This window comes from Pelophylax lessonae, assembly GCF_965119305.1.
Source record: "Pelophylax lessonae genome assembly, chromosome: 9".
In the NCBI taxonomy this organism is placed as follows: Eukaryota; Metazoa; Chordata; class Amphibia; order Anura; family Ranidae; genus Pelophylax; species Pelophylax lessonae.
In genome coordinates, this window is record NC_138776.1 from 251,883,266 (window position 1) to 251,904,605 (window position 21,340).

General features: G+C 47.6%; 3 protein-coding genes across 3 annotated transcripts in view; 2 read left to right on the plus strand and 1 right to left on the minus strand.

The window, feature by feature from the left end:
* Window positions 1–21,340, plus strand: part of LOC309564368 (uncharacterized protein) — a 770,106-nt gene that overhangs the window by 86,703 nt on the left and 662,063 nt on the right. The gene's annotated exons all lie outside the window — the stretch shown is intronic.
* Window positions 1–21,340, plus strand: part of LOC309562836 (uncharacterized protein) — a 141,599-nt gene that overhangs the window by 79,081 nt on the left and 41,178 nt on the right. The gene's annotated exons all lie outside the window — the stretch shown is intronic.
* The window catches only part of LOC309563380 (uncharacterized protein), a gene marked incomplete at its 3' end in the record, with an annotated part of 56,844 nt that overhangs the window by 27,400 nt on the left and 8,104 nt on the right, over window positions 1–21,340 (minus strand). The window contains exons 6-7 of the mRNA XM_082267774.1: window positions 15,469–15,577; window positions 14,006–14,733 (exon numbers count right to left, since the gene is read on the minus strand). Coding sequence (XP_082123900.1) covers window positions 14,006–14,733; window positions 15,469–15,577 — 837 coding nt within the window. The remainder of the gene's footprint in view (window positions 1–14,005; window positions 14,734–15,468; window positions 15,578–21,340) is intronic.

Sequence of the window (21,340 nt, forward strand, 5' to 3'; positions counted from 1 at the left end):
CCGGTCTTGGACTGAGTTGTAGTGTTCCCCCCTTGTCGACAGTGCCCTCCATTTTAATGGAGAGGGGGGTTCTGTCTGGAGCTGTGCCCACCTGGTTCCTGGTAAGGTGAGTAGCTTCTGCTCCTCCCCCAGGAGGGTTTTGGGGTTGTCGAGGGGCCCCTTCATGGGACAGTCGGACTCCCAGCACCCCCCCTTGTCTGTCCCCCATCCTACCCCCTCCACATATGTTTGGGTAGTCTGATCTGTACCTGGTGGGGGCTCCTGCCAAGGCTCCCCATCCTGCCTGAGTCTGTCCTTGAGGCCTTGGTTCCCTCCTGTGTCCCTGTAAGTCTTGTGGTACTGCAGGGGGGAGGGGGGGGGGGACTGCCATTTTGTTGTAGCCTGTGTGTTTCTATGTATGGTGGCCATGTTTGTGTAGTCCAGTGGCCATTTTGCAGTGGTTTCCCATTGAAAATAGTGGCGGCCATGGCAGTGGATCCCTGTGTGTGGTGATGGTGGTGGGAGCCCCTCCTCATCTCCTGGTGCTGACTCCTGGATCCTTTCACTTCCTGATTGCCACGCGTGGAGTTCAGATTATCCTGGTGCCTGCAGGTGCCTGTTTCTGCTGGGTGGTGAGTCTGGTGGGGTCCTCTGCTGAAGATCGCTTGGTTCTTGTGCCTGGGGACCAGCTGGTGCTGCCAGTGCGGGGGTTGTCCCTTGCAGGGGGTTGTCCCCTGATGACTCATGGAGTCTTTGGAGCACGTCTCCCCACCTGATTCCCCTCTCTGAGACTGCGGGGCTCTCCGGGTCCCAACCATCCATCGATGCACTGATGGTGCTTTTTGAGTCCTTTGTGTCCCTGGTGGAGGTGGGCAATGGGCTAGCAAAAAGGGTCCCCTGTCTCATCAGATCCTGATTCTAATTTGGCTGCTGCGGACGTGGGTCACCCTGCTAGGTCTGCAACCACGCGCCTGGAATCTTCTGATAGTGAGGATGATTCCTCCACGTCTGCAACTTCCAACGAAAAGGCACTGATTGTATCTGTGCATGAGACCTTGAAGATGGAGGCGCAACTTCCCTTTGGCACTCACAAGCCATTCAGAGCAGCAAATGTGTTTCCTTTCCCTGCCTATTTTGACAGAATTGTCGCTAAAGAGTGGGGACGATCAAAGCGTCCTTGTGGGGTCCCTAAGCGCTTTACTAGGTGTTACCCCCTATCAGGAGTCCCTTCTTAAGAAGTGGACTGTTCAAGCGGTGGTGGACCCTCCGGTTTCCAGATCTACCAAGGCAACCATGATTCTGGTTCAAGAGTCCCCGGCCTTTAAGGACCCGGCTGACAGGAAGGCGGGGGCTGTGGCCCACAATATGTACACTCTGGCACTCAAGCCGGTATTCACCATTGCCCGTCGCAAGCTCTGACCGAGTGGGCTAAGCTTTCATGCCATGACGTGGAGGGAGAACAGCTCCCCCCCTGCCTTTGCTGAGCTGGCGGACTAGCTGGTCCAGGGGCTGCAGTTAATCTGTGATGCCTCTTTGGATGTGGCTCGGCTCTGTTTTGGCAGTGGTCCTTCGTTGTGTCTTTTGACTCAAATGCTGGTCTGCAGACCAGACTTCTAAAAAGGCATTGACTGATTTCCACTGTCAAGGAGATCGCCTGTTTCAAGCTACCCTGGATGACATAAAAGGTCTCACGAGGGGAAGAGTACCTTTCTTCCGCAGGCTACTAAGAGCAAGGAACCTCGGCATAGATGTGGGCGTTCCTTTTCAGCTCTTAAGAAGTTTTTTTTGTCCCTCAGGGTCGACTGATAAGGGCTCAAAGCCTTTTAGGGCCTCCTCTGGAGGATCCAAACAAACCTGGTCTGGCAAACCAGAGGTGGGGGACTTGAGTCACATGACTTGACTTAAGTCACCAGTTTGAGGACTTGAGACTTGCTTGACTAAAATTAATAAAAGACTCGACTTGACTTTGACTTGAGACATATGACTCGAAATGACTTTCATTTTTTTAAGTTATTAAATATTTGCATTTACTCAAGATGTGTTAAAGCAAAATGAATGTGCCTGTTATGTTTCTGACACCACAGTCACTTAAAACACCTCAGTGTGTTCTGATTTTTAGGACACTGGCTGTTTAACAATGGAAATACTTAACATTTGTAGCACCCTACAGATAGGTGCTAGGTAAATGTATAGTGGGCCTTTTCTGCCTAACAGCAGGGCTGTGATTTGTTTATCTAGGGTGTCAGGGCTTCCAGATGTGCCTGCTGAGGGGAGAAGTATCCCCATTGGCTCCTGTAAGAGGATTCTCATAGGGCAGTGTGGGAAGCCCAATCAGGCGACACATCCAATCTTGTAACTACCCCAGAAGGCAGATTATGCTGCAAAGGACTCGGAGTGGGTATAAGTTTGGGGGGGGGGGGAGTACGTGGCACGGTGTCTTTGGCGGGAGCACAGTCCTAGGAAGGAGAGTGCGGCTGTCTCTCCTCCTGTCTGAGGAAGGTGGATGTCTTGAGGTGTCGCCTGAGAATCCAGAGAGTGCTGAGTTGAGCTGAGGGGATCCGGTGTGCTGAGAGCCTGCGGAGAGAGAGAGAGGGATCCAGTCCCAGGAAAGCCTACACATTGCTCCTGGGGGTCTACCTGAAGTGTTAGAGGGGACCACTCCGGAAGAGGTTCTGGGATCCAGTGTCAGCTAGCTGTAAAGGGGGTACCTAGGTTGAGGACCCTGAAGCTACAGAGGAGGTAGTCAGTGGACCCTGAAGAGTTCAAGGTTAAAGGGGGCACCTGCAGTTTGGGCCCTGAATTGTACAGAGCGTGCCAGTTAAAGTGACAGCTATACACAGTTCTACTACATACTACCTCAAGCTGTGCCAGGCGGGGGAAAGTATTCAGTGACTTTGATAGTACAACAGTGTCAGGAGTTCTACAGTTCTCAGTCTTGGATCTACTGGACTACAGTTCAGGGATTCAGCACTTCTTCTGTTCTACAGAGTGTTCTCAGTGTCAGTGAGCGTTGGCTGGCATCAAGGAAGCGCCAACGGGCATTTCAGAAGTAAAGTCCCAATTGTAATTAGTTAAGCCTCAAGGAGTATCCCACTCATTCCCTTCTCCTATCCCCTAATTCCAATAAAAACCACAAACAAAGATGCCGGAGTTGTCGCTGCTTAAGTTGTCACACCCAGGGACTCAGCTTACATGGGCTGGAGAGATTACCGATACTAATGGCAGACCCACATCAGGCCATAGGCCTGGAAACCTTGCTACACATGTTTTTAGTGACTGTGGTGTTGAAACATGACGGACAAAGGATTTTGAGCTGTTTGGGCATTCAAAGTGTTTCTTTAATATGCCAAGAAAAAAGCACTAAGCAGTTTTGTTAATGTTGAAAATAAAACAAAACCTTTCCTGACCACTGACTTTTAACTGATTTAAAGGTGAAAATTGGGGTAGATCAGTATTTTGACTTGATTTGTGACTTGACCAAAATAAATGACTTGACTTGCTTGACTTCTAGCAGGGACTCGACTTGACTTGCTTGCTTTTCGCCACAGTAACTTGGGACTTGCTTGAGACTTGAAAGTTAAGACTTGAGACTTGCTTGTGACTTGCACATGTGTGACTTATGCCCTGTACACACGTACCGATCGTCGGCCGAACGGTCGGCCGTCTTTTGTCCAGGGCTGTCTGTGTCTGTTGAAAAGTGCAAAAGACTGCACAAGAATTTTGTCCGCCGACTGCAGAAGTGATGTCATGTAATGGTTACCTTTCCCTGTGTGTTTTCTTTTCTGAGCATGCCCAGTCTTGCAAATCTGCTGTCTGTCGGCCGAATTCTGTACTGACTGGTGAACAATCGGCCGCTCTGGTGTCGGCATACAAAAATTTTCATGCTTGCAAGACAGATTCGAAAGTGCGCTGTCGGAAGCATCATACTAACAAGCCTACAATCGGCAGATCGGTCGTCGACCGAAGCTTTTCGGCCGACGATCGGTACGTGTGTACGGGCCTTTACTCCCATGTCTTTGGCAAACTGAGTTCAGGCTTCTCCAGAGCTGTAGAAAAGGCTCCTTCAGCTTGCCGTATCGGGGGCGGGGGGACATCTTCACTAGTTTTCGGACCCGTGGACTTCCCTGGTGTAGGACAAGTGGGTCCACAAAGCCATTCGGTCTGGCTACAAGATCGAGTTTCGCTCTTGTACCCTGGCAAGGTTCTTTCCTTCCAACTTGCACCTGTCCCCGGACCGCTTACAGGGTCTGTTTGGGGCGGTACAAGACCTGCTACATCAAGGGGTGATTGTCCTGGTTCTGACTTCGGAATGTTTTTAGGGTTTTTACTCAAACCTGTTTATAGTTCCCAGAAGGGAAGGCAAAGTGTGTCCAATCCTGGACCTCAAAGCGCTAAACTGCTTTGTGCGGGTGCTTTCCTTGCCTCTATCGACATCAAGGATGCTTACCTTCACATTCCAATATGTTCCAGTCACCAGTTCTTTCTCCACTTTGCTGTGGGAGAGGGGCATTATCAGTTTGTAGCATTACCCTTTGGTCTCGCCTCTGCTCCTCGGGTTTTCACAAAAGTGTTAGCCCTGGTGATAACTTTGCTATGCCAACAGGGGATCACGGTACTGGGCTACTTGGACGATCTCCTTTTGCGAGTGGAGTCTCTTTCTGCCTTGGTGGAAAACCTGGAGATCACAATACAAACTTTTCGGGAGTTCGGTTGGATTCGGAATTTTCAGAAGTCTGCCCTGGTTCCATCCACAAAGCTGGACTATCTGGGCCTGACTCTGTGGAGTCGGCCTTAGCCAGAGTGCTCCTTCCTCTGTAAAAACTCCAGAAAATGCAGGCTGCAATTCGTCTCCTGCTTTCCAACAGATAGTTGTCCCACTGGACCTGATGGTGTTTACCTTTGAGGCAGTTTGTTTGCACAGTTCCAAACAAGGTCCCTGCAAAGGGAGATTCTGACCAAATGGGACAAGTCTCCACAGTCTCTGGACAATCCGATTCGGCGGGGAATGAAGGAGTCTCTTATATGGTGGCTTCCTTCCCTGGCACTTCGGCTGGGCAAATCCTTCCTTCCTCTTGTATTGGGACAGTGGTCACCATGGATGCCAGTCTGGCTGGGGGTGGCATCCTCGGCAAGCATTCTGCTCAGGGGTATGCCGATCTAGTGCGGCTAGTCGCTGATGTTCCTTGGAAGCTTCCTCTCAGGGAGGTTCTACTGTCCCAAGGACTGATCTTCCATCCTGCTTTACAGTCGCTGGCTCTGATGCCTTGGCAGTTGAATGCTGGGTGCTAAAGGATAGAGGTTTATCTGAGTCGGTGATTCCTACACTCTTAAAAGGTAGGAAATCTACCATCGTACATGGAAGATGTACATTGCGTGGTGTGAGTCTCTTGGGGTTTATCCTCGGTGGCTCAGATCTTGACCTTCCTTCCAACAGGGGGGTTGAACAGAAATTGGCCTTGAGTACCATCAAGGGCCAGGTGTTGGCTTTGGCGGTCTTCTTCCAACGACCTTTGGCCACAGACTCCCTGGTGCGTACCTTTCTACAGGGTGTCTGACATTTGGTTCCTCCAGTGTGGTCTCCGCTGCCGTCTTGGGGCTTCCATTTGATGCTTTCGGCCCTCCAGAAGCCTCCCTTTGAGAATCTTCAGGAGATTCCCCTATTTACACTGTCCCAGAAGGTGGCTTTTTTTGGTGGCTATCACCTTTGCGCACAGGGTGTTGGAACTAGTGGCGTTATCCTGTTGTTCACCTTAACTGGTGAATCACAGAGATAAGGTTGTTCTTCGCCCCTGTCCGTCCTTCCTTCCGAAGGTTGTGTCTGATTTTCATTTGAATGAAGACATTGTGTTGCCTTCCCTATGTCCAAGGCCTTAATATCCGCTAGAAAAAGATAATAAACCAGGGAACTATTGAAATATGAGGTATCCAAACCAAAAGAGGAACCTCTGTGAAACTCTCCCACTCAATAATAAAGTGGGGCTCTATGGCCAAACAAATTCATATCCAAAAAATAGGCAGATGGGAAACACTGCCTTAACCACTTAAGCCCTGGAAGATTTTACCCTCTTCCTGACCAGGGGGTATTTTGCGATTCGGCACTGCGTGACTTTAACGGACAATTGCGCGGTCGTGCGACGCTGTACCTAAACAAATTTGACGTCCTTTTTTTCCCACAAACAGAGCTTTCTTTTGGCGGTATTTGATCACCTGTGCGATTTTTTTGATCACGTGCTATAAACAAAAAAAGAGCGTCAATTTTGCAAAAATAACAATATTTTTCACATTTTTTTATATGAAATTCCCCCCCAAAAAAAAAAGTAAAAATCAAAATGTTTTAAAATTTTCGGCCAATTTGTTTTATGCTACATATGTTTGGTAAAAAAAATCGCAAAAAGCGTATTTTGATTGGTTTGCGCAAAAGTTATCGCGTTTACTAACAAAGGGAAAGATTTTTGTCATTTTTGTTGTTTTTTTTAACGTGTAATGGCGGCGATCTGCGATTTTTTTTTTTGCGGTACTGCGACATTGTGGCGGACAGATCGGACCCTTGACTGACACTTTTGGGGTTACCAGTGACATTTCTACAGTAATCAGCGCTATATATATATATATATATATATATATATATATATATATGCACTGTTACTGTAAAAATACACTGGCAGTGAAGGGGTTAACTTTATTTGAGAGGGAGGGGCTGTGTGTGTGTCCCTAGGGGCGTGATTCTAACTGTGATTGGCTGTGGCTTGAGGTGTAGTTACACTGATCAACGGTTCTACATAGTAGAACCGTATGATAAGTGTTTCTACACAGGGAGAACTGACAAGCTGCCTGCCTTTCTCCCTCTCCCCCGCCGATCGCCGAGTGACCAGCGGACATCGGGTCCGCCGGTCACACGCGCGGGGGGGGGTCCGTGACCGCGCGGGAGCGCGCTCGCTCCCCAGACCCTCCCAGGCTAGTGACGTACCGATACGTCACTCTGCCTGTGAGGGGCTGACCGCCACAGTATATGTTCGTGCGGCGGTCGGCAAGCGGTTAAGGACCATTTATATGAGCCACCGGGGATTAGTGACACAAAATCAAAAATTTAAGCCAAATGTAATCTTTCAAAAATGTATTAATACAAAAAAGTAAAAAAAATAAAAATATTGTAATACAAGAACAGGAACCACCCACCATCATCAATAAAAAATACAACGTTGTCTCATACTGCAAATCGATGCGTCGGACGCCATACACACATTAATCATAATACTGAACCCAATAAATAAATGGGAAGAGCTTATTGGGGGATAGCTCAGAAAATAGCATCGAGGAGGACTGGAGTAAAGGGTCAGTATAACACCAGTCACCTTACAAGATCAATTCACAGTCCAATAGCTATTGCGGAGCTGCAAATCCCAATTAGATCAATAGGCAATCAGCTGAACTAACAGGCTATCAAAACTGTCAATGAGCAATTAAACCAAAAAATTATCAATTTTAGATGATGTACTGATTCCACTTGGAGTGTAATGCAGCTGACAGACATTAGCACCTAGCTGGAATCTAGGTACCGCTGGCCTTGATGTAACCAAATCATAGACGATCGATGTGTCAGTCTTATCAATAACCATCAGGCAGTTACTTGCGGTTACTAGTGGTATGCAATGCCAAGCCGCTGCAAGCAAAGCCAACAGAATACTGGCATGTTAAAAAAAAGGAAATAAAGAGATTTTTCTCCCACTCTACATGACTGGTCCGGCCGCTTCTGGAGTATTCCGTTCAGTTCTGGGCACCGGTCCTCAGGAAGGATGTGCTGGAACTGGAGAGTATAGAGAAGGGCAACAAAGATAATTAGGGGAATGAAGGACATCCGCTATGAGGAAAGACTGCAAGCATTGAACCTATTCTCTCTGGAGAAGAGACGATTGAGGGGGGGATATGATATCAATGTACAAATACTGTACTGGCGACCATAGCATAAGGAACAAACTTTTCAGAGAAAGGGAATACAATAAGACACAGGGGCACTCGCTAAAACTGGAAGGAAAGCAGTTCAATCTTAAACTACATAGGGGTTTCTTTACTGTCAGAGTGGTGGGGATGTGGAACTCTTTTCCACAGGCAGTGGTATCAGCGGGGAGCATCGATATTTTCAAAAAACTGTTAGATGGGCACCTTAAGGACCACAACATACAGGGGTATACAAAGGACAGTAAACACACATCATAGGTTGAACTGGATGGACTGATGTCTTTTTTCAACCTCACCAACTATGTAGCTATATGTAACATATCAGTGGTAAAAAGAACAGCTGATGAGGCATACAGCAGAAATAAACAGGTTGGCTGTGTGAAATCAAGTCAATGCAGCAGACAATAGCGCATAGTCATGGAGCGGAGGATTTTTTCAATTTGCAAATGAAAGGACCTTTGACAGGTTCACTCAGTCCGTTGCATTATCCTCCACAGATGGTGCAATCAAGGCTATATCTTAGTTTAATGCTGCATAAATGCCAAACCTGAAAAGTGGATCCTCTTGGCTCCTTCCAGATATATCGCTCTAAGGGATATCCATAACCTCCGCAGTACTAGCAGATGCTCGTTGTAATCCGCCAATGCGAACAACCATATGCCTCAAAGCAAAACCCTATGACAGCTTCCCATATGTGGACAGATCCTGTGGTGTGTGCGAACCTACATGACGTCAACGTGTTTCACCGGAAACCCAGCTTCTTCAGAACGTAGCGCCCCCTATCTGGGGCATGCTTAAATATACTTTTACACCCAACTTGTCAAATTATTTAAAGGGGACATCATTTTTCACAAATTATCAAGAATAAAATGTGCAAGTCCGAACAGTCACCAGACATTCATACTTTGCAGATGGAGATGTGCAACAGATGCCCACAGTGACATGCAATAAAAAACAAAGTAAAATCAACACAACAAAGCTGGAAAACGTTCTACTGGACTAATCATCCATGATAAATATGCCTCAACCATAAGGCCAAGATTAGATAGAGTAATTCATTAATTAGTCCAAAAATACCTGCAGATTAAGTTCTTTATTAAGGCCATTGGGTACAAAAGTATTTAATTTATAAATCCAAAATGATTCTTTTTTGAGGAGGATTTTATCAAAATCAGCCTGTCTTGCCTAATTTAAGAAAAAAAAAATACCCTTTACTTTCAAGCCAGTGGTGTTAGCTTGATGAAATTGTAGGAAGTGCCAAGGGACTATCTGGTTCTTTCTTTTTCGAAGGAAATTGCCAGGCAATTAGGGTGTACCTGGCAGGTACACAGTCTTTTAGGAAGTCAGTCTCACTATTTGTGCTCACGGATGGGTCTCGTAAGGTTTGTCCGCTTCCTCTGCGACCACTTCCAGATGGATCAGGCAGACAGTGATTCAGGCCTATCCCATCAGGGGTCAGGTTCCTCCTTTTCCTGTTAAGGCGCACTCTGCTAGGGCGCTTAGTGCCTCCTGGGCCTTTCGTCATCAGGTGTCAGTGACGCAGGTTTGCAAGGCAGCCACCTGGTCGTCAGATGTTTTGGCATCTGTGGATGCTTCTTTTGGCCGCAAGGTTTTGCAGGCTGCTGTTGAGAGGATCTGATCCTCTTTGAGGGTGTATTGTTTTATCAAATGGGCTCCAGTTGTTTTGGTTGAGCTCCTGTTGCCTGTTGAACGTTATCCGGACCCTGGGGACACTTGCAGCACTTCCGGCTCTATGCTTCACGCTCAACCCGGAAGTCCGCCGCCGGAAGTGCTGCAAGTGTCTCCAGGGTCCGGATAACGCCGATCCCCACGGTTAGACACGGATCTTCGGAGCACATCAGTTATCCGGCGTTATCCGGACCCTGGGGACACTTGCAGCACTTCCGGCGGCGGACTTCCGGGTTGAGCGTGAAGCATAGAGCCGGAAGTGCTGCAAGTGTCCCCAGGGTTCGGATAACGCCGATCCCCACGGTTAGACACGGATCTTCAGAGCACATCAGTTCCTTTCCGCCCAGGCTTTTGGACCAACCGATCCCTTGAGATTATATCCACTGCTGTTTAACCTTTTGTACATTGTGAGTACCCAGTATGGTGAATTTTTAATAAATACCGAGTCATACTACACTTAGAGTGGCGCTTGTCTTCTCTCCTAGTACCCTGCAAGTTCATCTTCTCCACTTGTGACAAAGCTGCCTTCAAGTGTTCATAGACCTGTTGTATTTATGGACTTTTTAGATATCATTTAGGTCCGTTACTGTCCTAAATGTCCCCATAGTAGGTCTATTGAGGTTTACCTCTGAGTCCTTGTTGCGCCAGTACACCCTTGTTTGTTTTTTTCATGTTTAACACTGCTTTGGGACGTCCCAACAGTTATGAGGATCTGAAGTTGTGTCCGTCAATGAATGAAAGAGAAAATGGGATTTTTGTCTTACCGTAAAATCAATTTCTCTGATGTTCATTGACGGACACAGCAGCACCCACCCTCTATGGAGTTGTAATTCTTCTGACATTGCTTATAACTAAACTGAGTGCCTATAGCAGAGAGAGGGAGCATACTCCCTTGGACTGACCATGGGCGTAGCCAGACTTTTTTTCTGCCTAGTGTCCTACTCCTGTAGGGAGCAGGATAACCCAATGGGTATGAAGGTCTGAAGCTGTGTCCTTCAATGAACATCAGAGAAATGGATTTTACGGTAAGTCAAAAATCCCATTTTTGCTGCTGCACAGGCCCTATGGGAACTATTTCTTTGGTGGTGACACATGCAAGGGAAGGAGCTACAAGCAATCTACTGATGGACTTCAAGTAGAACATATTTTAGATATGAGAGGCTTATCATTTATTAAAATATTCAACTGGGAATCTGTCCTATGGATTGGTTTAATACCAATACATTTGAAAGCAATTTACAGAGAACAATTGACCATTGGATTTGTATTAGCCCAAAGAGCTTACAGTCTAACATCCTTAAATCAGTCACCTAAGAACTGAGAACAGCTTTTTCTTAATATTGCTATTAGCCAACTAGTATGTTCTTGGACAAAATGAAGAAATGCCCGGAGGAAGTGCATGCAAACACAAGAGGAACAAACTCATGCAAATGGTTTTTCTGGAGGTAAATGAAACTAAATCCCTGTGATGGCAACTAAATACAATATATGACCAAACATTTGTGGACACCTGACCATAACGGGTCGTTTACACTTGCTTTAAAATGTGGCTTTGGGCATGTTTTTTTAAAGCACGCTGAATGCCAATCAAAGCACCTATCACTTAATAAAATGGTTACCTTACAGTCCTGTTTACATGTTGTGTTTGCTTTTCTTTGCTGCAAAAATGATACCCCACGTTGCTTTCTTGGTGCTTCAAAGAATCTTAAAAGCCTCCATAGAAGTCTGACAATGCTCACTAACAGCACCTGCAGCTTTTGAGAGGCTTTTATTCAGCTGTAGCTTCCCCTTGTTTTGTAGGTATTGCAGGTATGAGATATCCCAGGATCTATTGGTAAACCAACAAGTGAACCGGAAAAACGTCAACGGCAGTCACTTCCAGTTTATGTGTATATATTCTGGGAGTCTCTGGTGCAGACCTCACATCTGGTGTGGAGGAGCAGCAGAAGGGTAAACGGGGTCTGGACTGTAGCGGAGCAACTAGCAGGCGGCACGCGTGGTGTGCAACATGGAAATGCTATAGGGCAGGCATCACTAAATGGTGGGCAGGATGCGGACCAAGTCACTGTCCCACCTTGACCATCGTGGTTCTGCCATTTAGATACAGGTTCTTAGCCGCCGTCGATGTCATCACAGCATGGCAGCCACGGGACAATGCTAGACAGAGATCGGGAGACAAACCAGCTTTGGATGGAGGGTGGGGGACTGCTGGAGTTAACTTTTCAAGTGTCCCAACAAGTGATTGGCTGTTAGGATGAAGCGCAGTCCTAGCAACCAGTGTTAATTTTTACATCAAATTTCGATTTAGTTTTAGTTCCAGTCTTTTGGCTAAAATACCATTTTAGTTTTAGTCGTATTTTAGTCTTTTGACTAAAATGCCATTTTAGTTTTAGTCATATTTTAGTCACCCAAGTTGTTTTGGTTTTAGTCGTATTTTAGTGTTCTAAAATCTCCAGTACATTTTAGTCTGCAAAATCTAATGAGTTTAGTTAAATTTTAATGCCTTGTTTCTTTAGAACTGCCAAACATTATATACTCCTGGAGTAAAAATAAAATAACATGTTTATTATTTATGGTAGTAAGGTATCAACATGCACTACAGACACGGATTTAGTCGTTGTGATATAAATTCAATTTAGTTTTAGTCATAATCTCTTGACTAAAATGCTGATTTCGTTTTAGTCGTAATTTAGTCATCTGAATTGTTTTAGTTTTAGTCGACTAAAATAGTATTCATTTAGTCAATGAAATTAACACTGCTAGCAAGCAATCACCTGCTGGGCCACTTGCAAAGTTTACTCCGGCAGCTCCTGCCCTCCATCCAAAACTGCTGTGTTTTCTGCAGTCTAGATCTGTCCTGCCTCCTGTTCTCCACTCTTTGTAACCGAGAAAGGTAGGAGAGTGAAGAGGCAGAGCTCAGGGGGCTACAATGTGAATGGGGGGACAGAATTAGTAGGGGTATGTAATGTGAATGCAGGGCAGAGCTTTAGGGTGGGGGCTTCACTGTCAAGGGGGGAACAGAGCTGTGGGGGCTGAGCAGGGCTGCACTGTGAATGGGGGGGCAGATCTGTGAGGGTCTATAATGTGAATATGGGGGACAAAGCTGAGGAGGGCTGCCATGTGAAAGACGGGAGCAGAGCTGAGGGGGCTGCAATGTGTATGGGAGGAGCAGAGCTGAGGGGGCTGCTATGTGATAGGGGGCAGAGCTGAGGGGGGCTGCAATGTGAAAAAGGGGGCTGCAGTTTGAATGGGGGGAGCAAAGCTGAGGGGGTGCTGCAATGTGAATGGGGGGCAGAGCTGAGGGGGGGCTGCAATGTGAATGGGGGGCAAAACGGGGACAGAGGACATTGCTGTGGGGGGATGTGAAGGAGGAGGCAGAGGACACTACTGTCAACGGAAAACTGTAAAGTAAAGGCAGGAAAAAAGAGATTAGAGATTATGATTTCAGAGAAGGGGACTGTGATGTGAAGTCATGGAACAAACAGAAAATTAATTTTGACCTCGGCTGGAAGAAAATTTTACGTATCGGACCTCCATGAATTTTAATATAATACCCCTACTATAGCGGAAGGTAGGCGGGACCGGAGAGCGAGGACCGAGCTGCAGAGGATACGCAGAGCTGGGGGACCAGAACAGGAGAAACTAGAAATGTCACATGTGGTGTGCAGCATTGGAACAATATAGTGGGAAGTGAGCGGAGACCAGAGGAGGATCTGCAAACCAGCGTTTTAGCAGGGCTGGAGGTTACTATTGAGTAGGGGATCAGCATAGCTGGGAGTTACTACTGACCGGGGGATCAGCAGAGCTGGGGTATTACTGAGCAGGGATCTGCTGAACGAGGGTACCAATAAGCTGGGGATCTGCTGAATTAGGGTTCCAATGAGCTGGGAGTCTGCTGAACAGGGGTACTAACAAGTTGAGGATCTGCTGGGGGGGGGGGGGATCAACACAAACAGGGTATTTGCCAAGCTTCATTAAACTTCAAAAAAAAATTATCGAAGCATCACAAACACATCATGAGAGCATGTTAAAGCGGGAGGCGCTTTAATGTGTGGTAAAGTTGAAGCAAGTGTAAATGAGCCCTAATACTTGTATGAAGCTCTTGGACATCCCATTCCAAAACCATAAGCATTGATATGGATTTACTCCTCTCATTATTGATCCAAGCTGGACCATTGTAACTTTGCAAAAAAAGCCATACCTAATCTCCAGCTTTAACAATACCTTTCACCGGAAACACCTGATCAATTGGTGAAGTGTCCACGTACTTTTACCTATATAGTGTATTATCTTATTATCATAACCAGTCTACATTTCTACATTGTACTGCACTGTGGAAGATCAGTCTTGTGTGGAACGACTCTAAGAGAAGACATCAGGCAAGCAGCTCACGTTGGTGAACCCTCCGATGGTTGACAAGATAGGATTTCCGGGTGAAATACTTCCCGCAGTCAGAACATGAAAACAGCTTTTGACCACTGTGGATTTTCTCGTGGCTGACCAACCCTCTCTTGACAGTAAACCGCTTCCCACACTGCAAGCACAAGTATGGCTTTTCTCCCGTGTGGATCCTAAAATGGTCAACCAGATGGGATTTCTGGGTAAAGGATCTGCCACACTCCGTACAAGAAAATGTCTTCTCGTTAGTGTGGATCCTCTGATGTCTGACCAGAGATACTTTATGTCCAAAACATATTCCGCAGTCCGGGCAGGAATGCCATTTTTCATCAGTGTGGGATCTCAAGTGACTGGTGAGATGGGATTTGTGAGCGTAACACCTCCCGCAAACGGAACAGGAATACGGCTTGACGTCCAAGTGAACTTTTTCGTGCCTAACAACATGAGCTTTCTGTGTAAAGCATTTTCCGCACTCGGAACAGGCATATTTTTTTGGACTTCGATGAGTAGGAAGTGAATGATGAGGAAAACACTGCCAAGGTGTAGAGGGATCTGAGGACAGCCCTGCGTTATACAGTACTGGATCAAGATTCATGGCGGTCAATCGTTCCCTCATTCCTGGGGAATCTACTGCAATGTCATAATCTTCTATTTCACCGTCTGAACAACTGATGGAGCAGTTCCTTGGTTTATTTCTGTCATATCGTCTACCTGGAGAAAATAGGAATTGGCGATAAAGAAGCATGGTTTAATGATTCTCAGTCAACTGTTCTTAAAAATAAAACCATTTAAGCAGAAACGTGAAATGGGATTGGTCTCTTCCAACTCTGATAGTATACAGCTACATAGAACCATACATATACTACATCTCTGTAGTAGAGGTGCGCAAAGCTAGGCCCATAAAGACGTGATTTGTCAAGTTTGGTGTGGTGAACTCAAGAGCAACGCCGCCCTCAAACCTACTGAACCTCTTAGGGATGATCTGGAACCCCAACTCATTCAACATCAGTACCAGGCCTCACAAATTTTCTTTTTGCTGAACAGCCTTGAAATCCCACAGATACCCCAAACTCTTGTGGAAAGACTTTTCCTACAAAATGTAAGAGATTCTAAAATGACAGAATGTGTTTTTTTTTTCTCCATTGAGATATATGAGAGATTGCAAAGAGTGTGTGTGGGGGAGACTGGTCACATCTCTTGGCTGGTAACACACAATGACATAATGTGAGGAGGAGAGCTGGAGTCTAATAGAGGTTGGGCACTGGGCACAGACTGTCTCCCCTGACTTCCCCACTGGGCACAAATCCTCTCCCCTTACTCCCTCACTGGGCACATACTGTCTCCCCATTACTGTCTACTGACAGAGGAGGGGGAAGAAGAAGAGATTGTTGTAGTGACTGAACAAGGAGAATATGGGACACTCTGGATTTAGTGTTCATTACTCACCTGTGCTGATCTCTACAGGGATTTCCTCTTCCTTACACAGCTCAAGACCACTCACATATATCTCTTCTTCATCTATAGGCTCAGCTTTAATAATCATCAGGTCTTCATTCTGGATAAGGTCAAAAGCATGTTATTAAATGTTACTAAATTAGACACTTAGGCGACTATTTTTAAAATAAATTAATTGGACGAATTTCATAAACATTTGCCCAGCCATCATGAATTCTGAACATATGTCTTGAGAGTCATGCCAATGCGCACAATGGCGCATCTGTGTTCATATTCAGGTGCAGGCTGCCTTTGTAGCCTCACAACATGAGTTTCCACCAGCTGGGCATATGCGCACATATGTGCCTGTGAATGTGCATGCACGTCTCTTGCTAATACTGGCGCCAAACTGGCTATTTAAACTGGTCAGCTACACTTAGACAGTGCTATCTTGTCAACAGCTTTACTTGACAATCTGTGATTTCCTGCCTGACTACAGAAAAATGGCAACTGATCTCACACAGGGTGCCAGCTCACTGTGACCAAAACTAAACCAGGTAGTGTAAGATGGTTTCAACTCTGCTCTTCACCTTCAGGAAAGGTCCACTCAACTATTAAGCCCACTAAGGGGGCAAAATGTGTCTGATGGACCTCTCCTGAGGGTGGAGAGCAGACATGAAGCCATCTTACGTTACCTGGTTTAGTTTTGGTTACCATAAGTCGGCCTCCTGTGTGCGATTGGTTGCCATTTTTCTGTAGCACATTGTACCCTGACAAGCTGTTATATGATCTGCACCAGTTCATTACAGGTCATGTTGACTGATATCAGTGATAGGAGCTTTAGAGTGGTACCTTTTCTTTGTTTGTCTACATATTCATGCCTGACTATGCGTTACTGACCCTTGACCTGCTTCTGATGTCCGCCTGCTCTCGGCCTGTGTTCTAAAATTTAGTCGGACCCGTGAAAATTCCGGACCCTCGTCACTTCCGGTGACGCTACGTCATAACCCAGCTGATGCGAGCCCCGGTGCGCATGCGCACAAGGCATTTTCAAGGTCCGATGAAATTCTAAGACTTACGAACAGCTGACTGAGAGGAGGAGGGGCCGAGGTGGGACGAACACACATCGCTGCGGGATAATGTTACAACACCGCCGCTTCATCGAACAAGGAACATGTTGCAAAGCTGACTTAGAGGAGGCGGGAAGGAAGTGAATACTCATACTAAATAGTAATGATAAAAAATGTTTAGTATTTCTTCTTATTTTTTTCTTTATCATTACTATTTAGTATGAGTATTCACTTCCTTCCCGCCTCCTCTAAGTCAGCTCTGCAACATGTTCCTTGTTCGATGTCATGGCAGTGTTGTAACATTATCCCGCAGCGGTGTGTGTTTGTCCCACCTCAGCCCCTCCTCCTCTCAGTCAGCAGTTCGTAAGTCTTAGAATTTCATCGGACCTTGAAAATGCCTTGTGCGCATGCGCACCGGGGCTCGCAGCAGCTGGTGGTGACGGAGCGTCCCCTGAAGTGACGAGGGTCCGGAATTTTCACGGGTCCGACTAAATTTTAGAACACCTGCACTTGGACTACACATCTGCTTGCTCCTTCTGTTCCTGACCTGCTCATCCATTACTGACTCTTATCTGAACCTCGACCTCGATTTTGATAAATATTATTTTTCACAAAGCCTGCTGCCTCAGTTTTATGGTGGCAATTTGCATATACTCCAGAATGTTATGAAGAGTAAACAGAGGAATTGCAAGTCCCTCTTTGCCATTAAAATGAACTTAATCCCCAAAAAAAACATTTCCACTGCATTTCAGCCCTGCCACAAAAGGACCAGCTCACATCATGTCAGTGATTCTTTCGTTAACACAGGTGTCAGTGTTGATGAGGACAAGGCTGGAAATCACTCTGTAAGGGCCCTTTTACATGGGCTTTCCGATCAGGTCCGCCTATCAGTTTTTCAGGCGGACCTGATCGGATGCTCCATGCACCCCTATGGAGCAGCAGATGTCAGTGGAGACATGACCGCTAACACCCGCTGCTATCCAATCCTGTCCATGAAATCCCGATGGATGAAAACCCTATTTCTCTTACGTCCTCCGACAGTCGCCGCCCACTCATACAGTCTTCACCAATGGGGTATTGACTTCCTCTCCGCAGGAGTAGCTAGGCATAAGACTTGTTAAGAACAAAGCATTTACATAGTCACACCCATGGGGGCTGTCCCACTGGTCCAATACCCCCCCTGCAATAGCCATCCCAACCCAGTTTGTCTTCTGCCTAGTTCAGTCTCAGCCTTCTTCTTCTATTTTATGATTTTATTTTCTGCAAATGTCATTTTTTCTTTGCATTGCTAGCTTTTTATTTTGTTAGCGTTAGTTAGTCGGATCTTCGGATGAAGACGATGTTTGCGGAGCTGGTTCTCCAGGACAGAGGGTCAGATGGAATCCCAGCCCGCCATCGAGCGTTTAGCAGGCTATGTGTTAGCCCTGGCCTCGCAAACGACCCTTCCCTGTCCTCAGGGATGCAGCCTGTGAGGTGGCTACCTCACTGGACACATTCACGGTTCGTCCGTGCACTGCTGGTGTCCTGCGTTTTCTGGCTGACGGCACTCCCCTGCCATCTGAGGGCGGGCGGTTTCCCGTTGATATGAGGCACCCCACGCCATTGAGCACAGGTAAGTACACTCTGTGTGGGGCCTCTGTCTGGGGTCGGCAGTCCTGTGTGTCTGTGGTGTCCCCTATGTCTGTGAGTTTTGGACTCCCTGATCCCGGTCCCTGCGGGGTTTTTTTTCTCTCACAGCCAGCGCTGTGTGGATTTTTGGGGGTCCCTCTCCTGTGTCACTTTAGGGTGCTTGGAGGTACAGACACATGCGGCGATCGCTGCGGGGTTAAAAACTGCCGATCCGCCATTTTAGGTGTGGGCAGCGAGTCTGGCTTCACTATGGGCGCTTATACAGCATGGTATGTAGTGTATTTTGGCGCCTTGCGGCGTCATCTTGTGTTGTGGCAAACGATCGTTCCGAGCACATGTCGGCGGCCATGTTACCAAAGCCTCCCATTACTTTGCATAGGCATCAATTTTTCCTTAGCCTGCAGCTTCAGTTCAGTCTCTGGCGGTGACATCACTTCCTTCCTTCACTCAGGAGCGACCGACTGCGGTGGTAACACACTTGTGGGGCTCTGTTCTGCTGTCCTTCTTTTCCTCCCTTGTGCAATCTTCCTGGCTTCAGTTTGTCCCTGCAGGGGGTCTGTGTTTACAGTCATTGTAGTGGTGTGCTGCGGGGGTCTGCGGCGAGCTTAAAGGAGCAGTACCTTACAAAATTACAAAAAAAAAAGAGAAAACTTTTTTGCAATGGAATCCCAGGACAGCAAATTCCCACCAGCTTTGGTGGGGGATTCAAGTTCCTCTGAATCCTCTGCCCTGACTAATTTGGCTGCTGTAGTGGCGACTTTGGTGTCCAAAATGGATGTGCTGATGACTGAACGTACTGCTAGAAAAAGGCCTAGGGTTTCTTTTTCTTCTGATTCTGAATGTGACATGGTCGCTGTTGGTAACATGCCCCTTTCAGGGTCTGGCTCTTCTCAGGACCCGCAAGAGTCTGAGGGGGAGGCGGAGGTTGCAGGGGTGGATGAATCCCCCCCTGGGACGCCCGAGGAATGCGCAGCTATGGATGCGCTGATTCTTGCCATAAAAGAAACACTACATTTAGAGGAGGAGCCCAATCCTCCGGGCATTGTGTCCTCTTTTGGTACACACAGGACCGCAAGACGGCGCAGGTTTTTCCTTTCCCCGCTGAGTTTCATCACACAGTGAATGAGCAATGGCGCAATTTGAAACACACCTTCACGGTGCCTAAAAAGTTTCAACTTCTCTACCCTTTTGCGACTACTACGGTTTCACGCTGGTGTGTGGCTCCTCAAGTGGATCACACCGTAGCCCGATTGAACAAAGCCACTCTGGTTCCCACCGAAGATTCTCCAGTATTCAGGGATCCTACGGATAGGAGGCTGGAATCTCTTGCCCGCCATGCTTACGTGGTGGCGGGTTCCATGCTAAAACCTATTTTTGCCTCTGTTATGGTGGTTCAGGCTGTGGCGGATTGGACTAAGGTGCTCAGACGCACCCTCGTGGCTGATTCTGCCCCCCCCCCCCCACTACCGTGGAGATGGCGGACCAGATTTATCAAGGGGTCATGTATTTGTGCGATGCGGCCTTAAATGAGGCCCCATTGGCTGCGCGCCTGTCCAGTGTCGCGGTGATTAACCGTCGACTGATATGGTTGAAAAGCTGGTCGGCTGACCAGAAATCCAGAAAGACGGTGGCTGATATTCCCTATGCGGGGTCTTGCTTTTTTGGAGACTCCCTGGATGAATTGGTTAAAGGAGTCACTAAGGGCAAGAGCACTCTGCTACCCCAGAATCCTAAGGGTAAGTTTTTCCGCGGCAAGCGGGGTCCCGCCTTTAAACCTAATCAGGGGTCCTTTCGTGCCTTCAAGGCACAGAACAAGGGAAAACCCTTCAAGGGCCAGGGTGGCCAGAAAAGCCCTGGGCCGGCAAACAGAAATCCGGCCAAGCTGGTGCGGCAGCTCAATCCGCCTCTGCCTGAAGGGGCGCCCTCACCCATTTCAGGGGTGGGGGGACATTTGCGTGGTTTCCTCCAACCTTGGCTGCTCCGAATTTCCGGACATGTGGGTTCAGGAAATCATTCGATCAGGGTACAAGATCGAATTTCTTTCACGGCCGGCAGACAGATTCTTTCCCTCAAATCTTCATTTGACCCCAGGGAGGTTACAAGACCTGCGTCAAGCGGTACAGGATCTCCTCGCCCAGGGGGTAATCGTCCCGGTGCCTCATCGGGACAGTTTTCGGGGTTCTACTCGAATCTGTTCACTGTGCCCAGAAAGGAGGGCAAAGTGCGTCCGATTCTGGACTTAAAAGCTCTGAACCGCTTCGTGCGCGTTCGAAAGTTCCGCATGGAATCGCTCCGCTCGGTGGTGGCCTCCCTGAGTCCGGGAGAATTTCTGTCCTCTATTGACCTGAAGGATGCGTATCTGCACATCCCCATTTTCGAGGTTTATCAGAGGTACTTCCGATTCGCCATCGCGGAGGATCATTATCAGTTTGTGGCGTTACCTTTTGGTCTCGCTTCGGCACCAAGGGTCTTTATCAAAGTGTTGGCGCCTGTTCTGGGCCTGTTGCGGGCACAGGGCATTGCGGTCTTGGGATATCTGGATGATCTCCTGTTAACGTCGAGTGCCAGTCAGAGCCTGTAGCGCGATCTGTCCACCACGGTCCAGGCGCTCCAGGAGTTCGGTTGGACCATCAACGTTCAGAAGTCGACCTTGTCTCCTTCGGTTCGTCTCCCATATTTGGGAATGGTTCTGGACTCTGCTCAAGCAAAGGTCTTCTTACCGGAGGACATGCTCTGGACCTTGCAGTCCGAGATCAGGTCCCTCAGGGACAACGAATCCTCGTCACTCAGGACCTGTATGCGGTCCCTGGGGTTGATGGTATCAGCCTTCGAGGCGATACCATTTGCACAGTTTCACACGCAGTCTCTCCAAGCGGAGATCCTGGCCAGGTGGGACAGACTACCTCAGTCCTTGGACCTGAGAGTGTCTCTGAGTTGCCAAGCCAGAATGGATCTCTTGTTGTGGCTTCAGTCCCCAGCTGTGTCGGATGGGAAATCCTTCCGGCCGATTCTGTGGACGGTGAAAACCACAGATGCCAGCCTGTCGGGCTGGGGTGGCGTCCTGGGCAACCTGTCTGCCCAGGGCACTTGGTCGGAGGAGGAATCCTCCCTTCCGATAAACATTTTGGAATTGAGAGCGATCAGGCTGTGCCTGCTCCACTGGTCGAATCGTCTTCAGGGCCGTC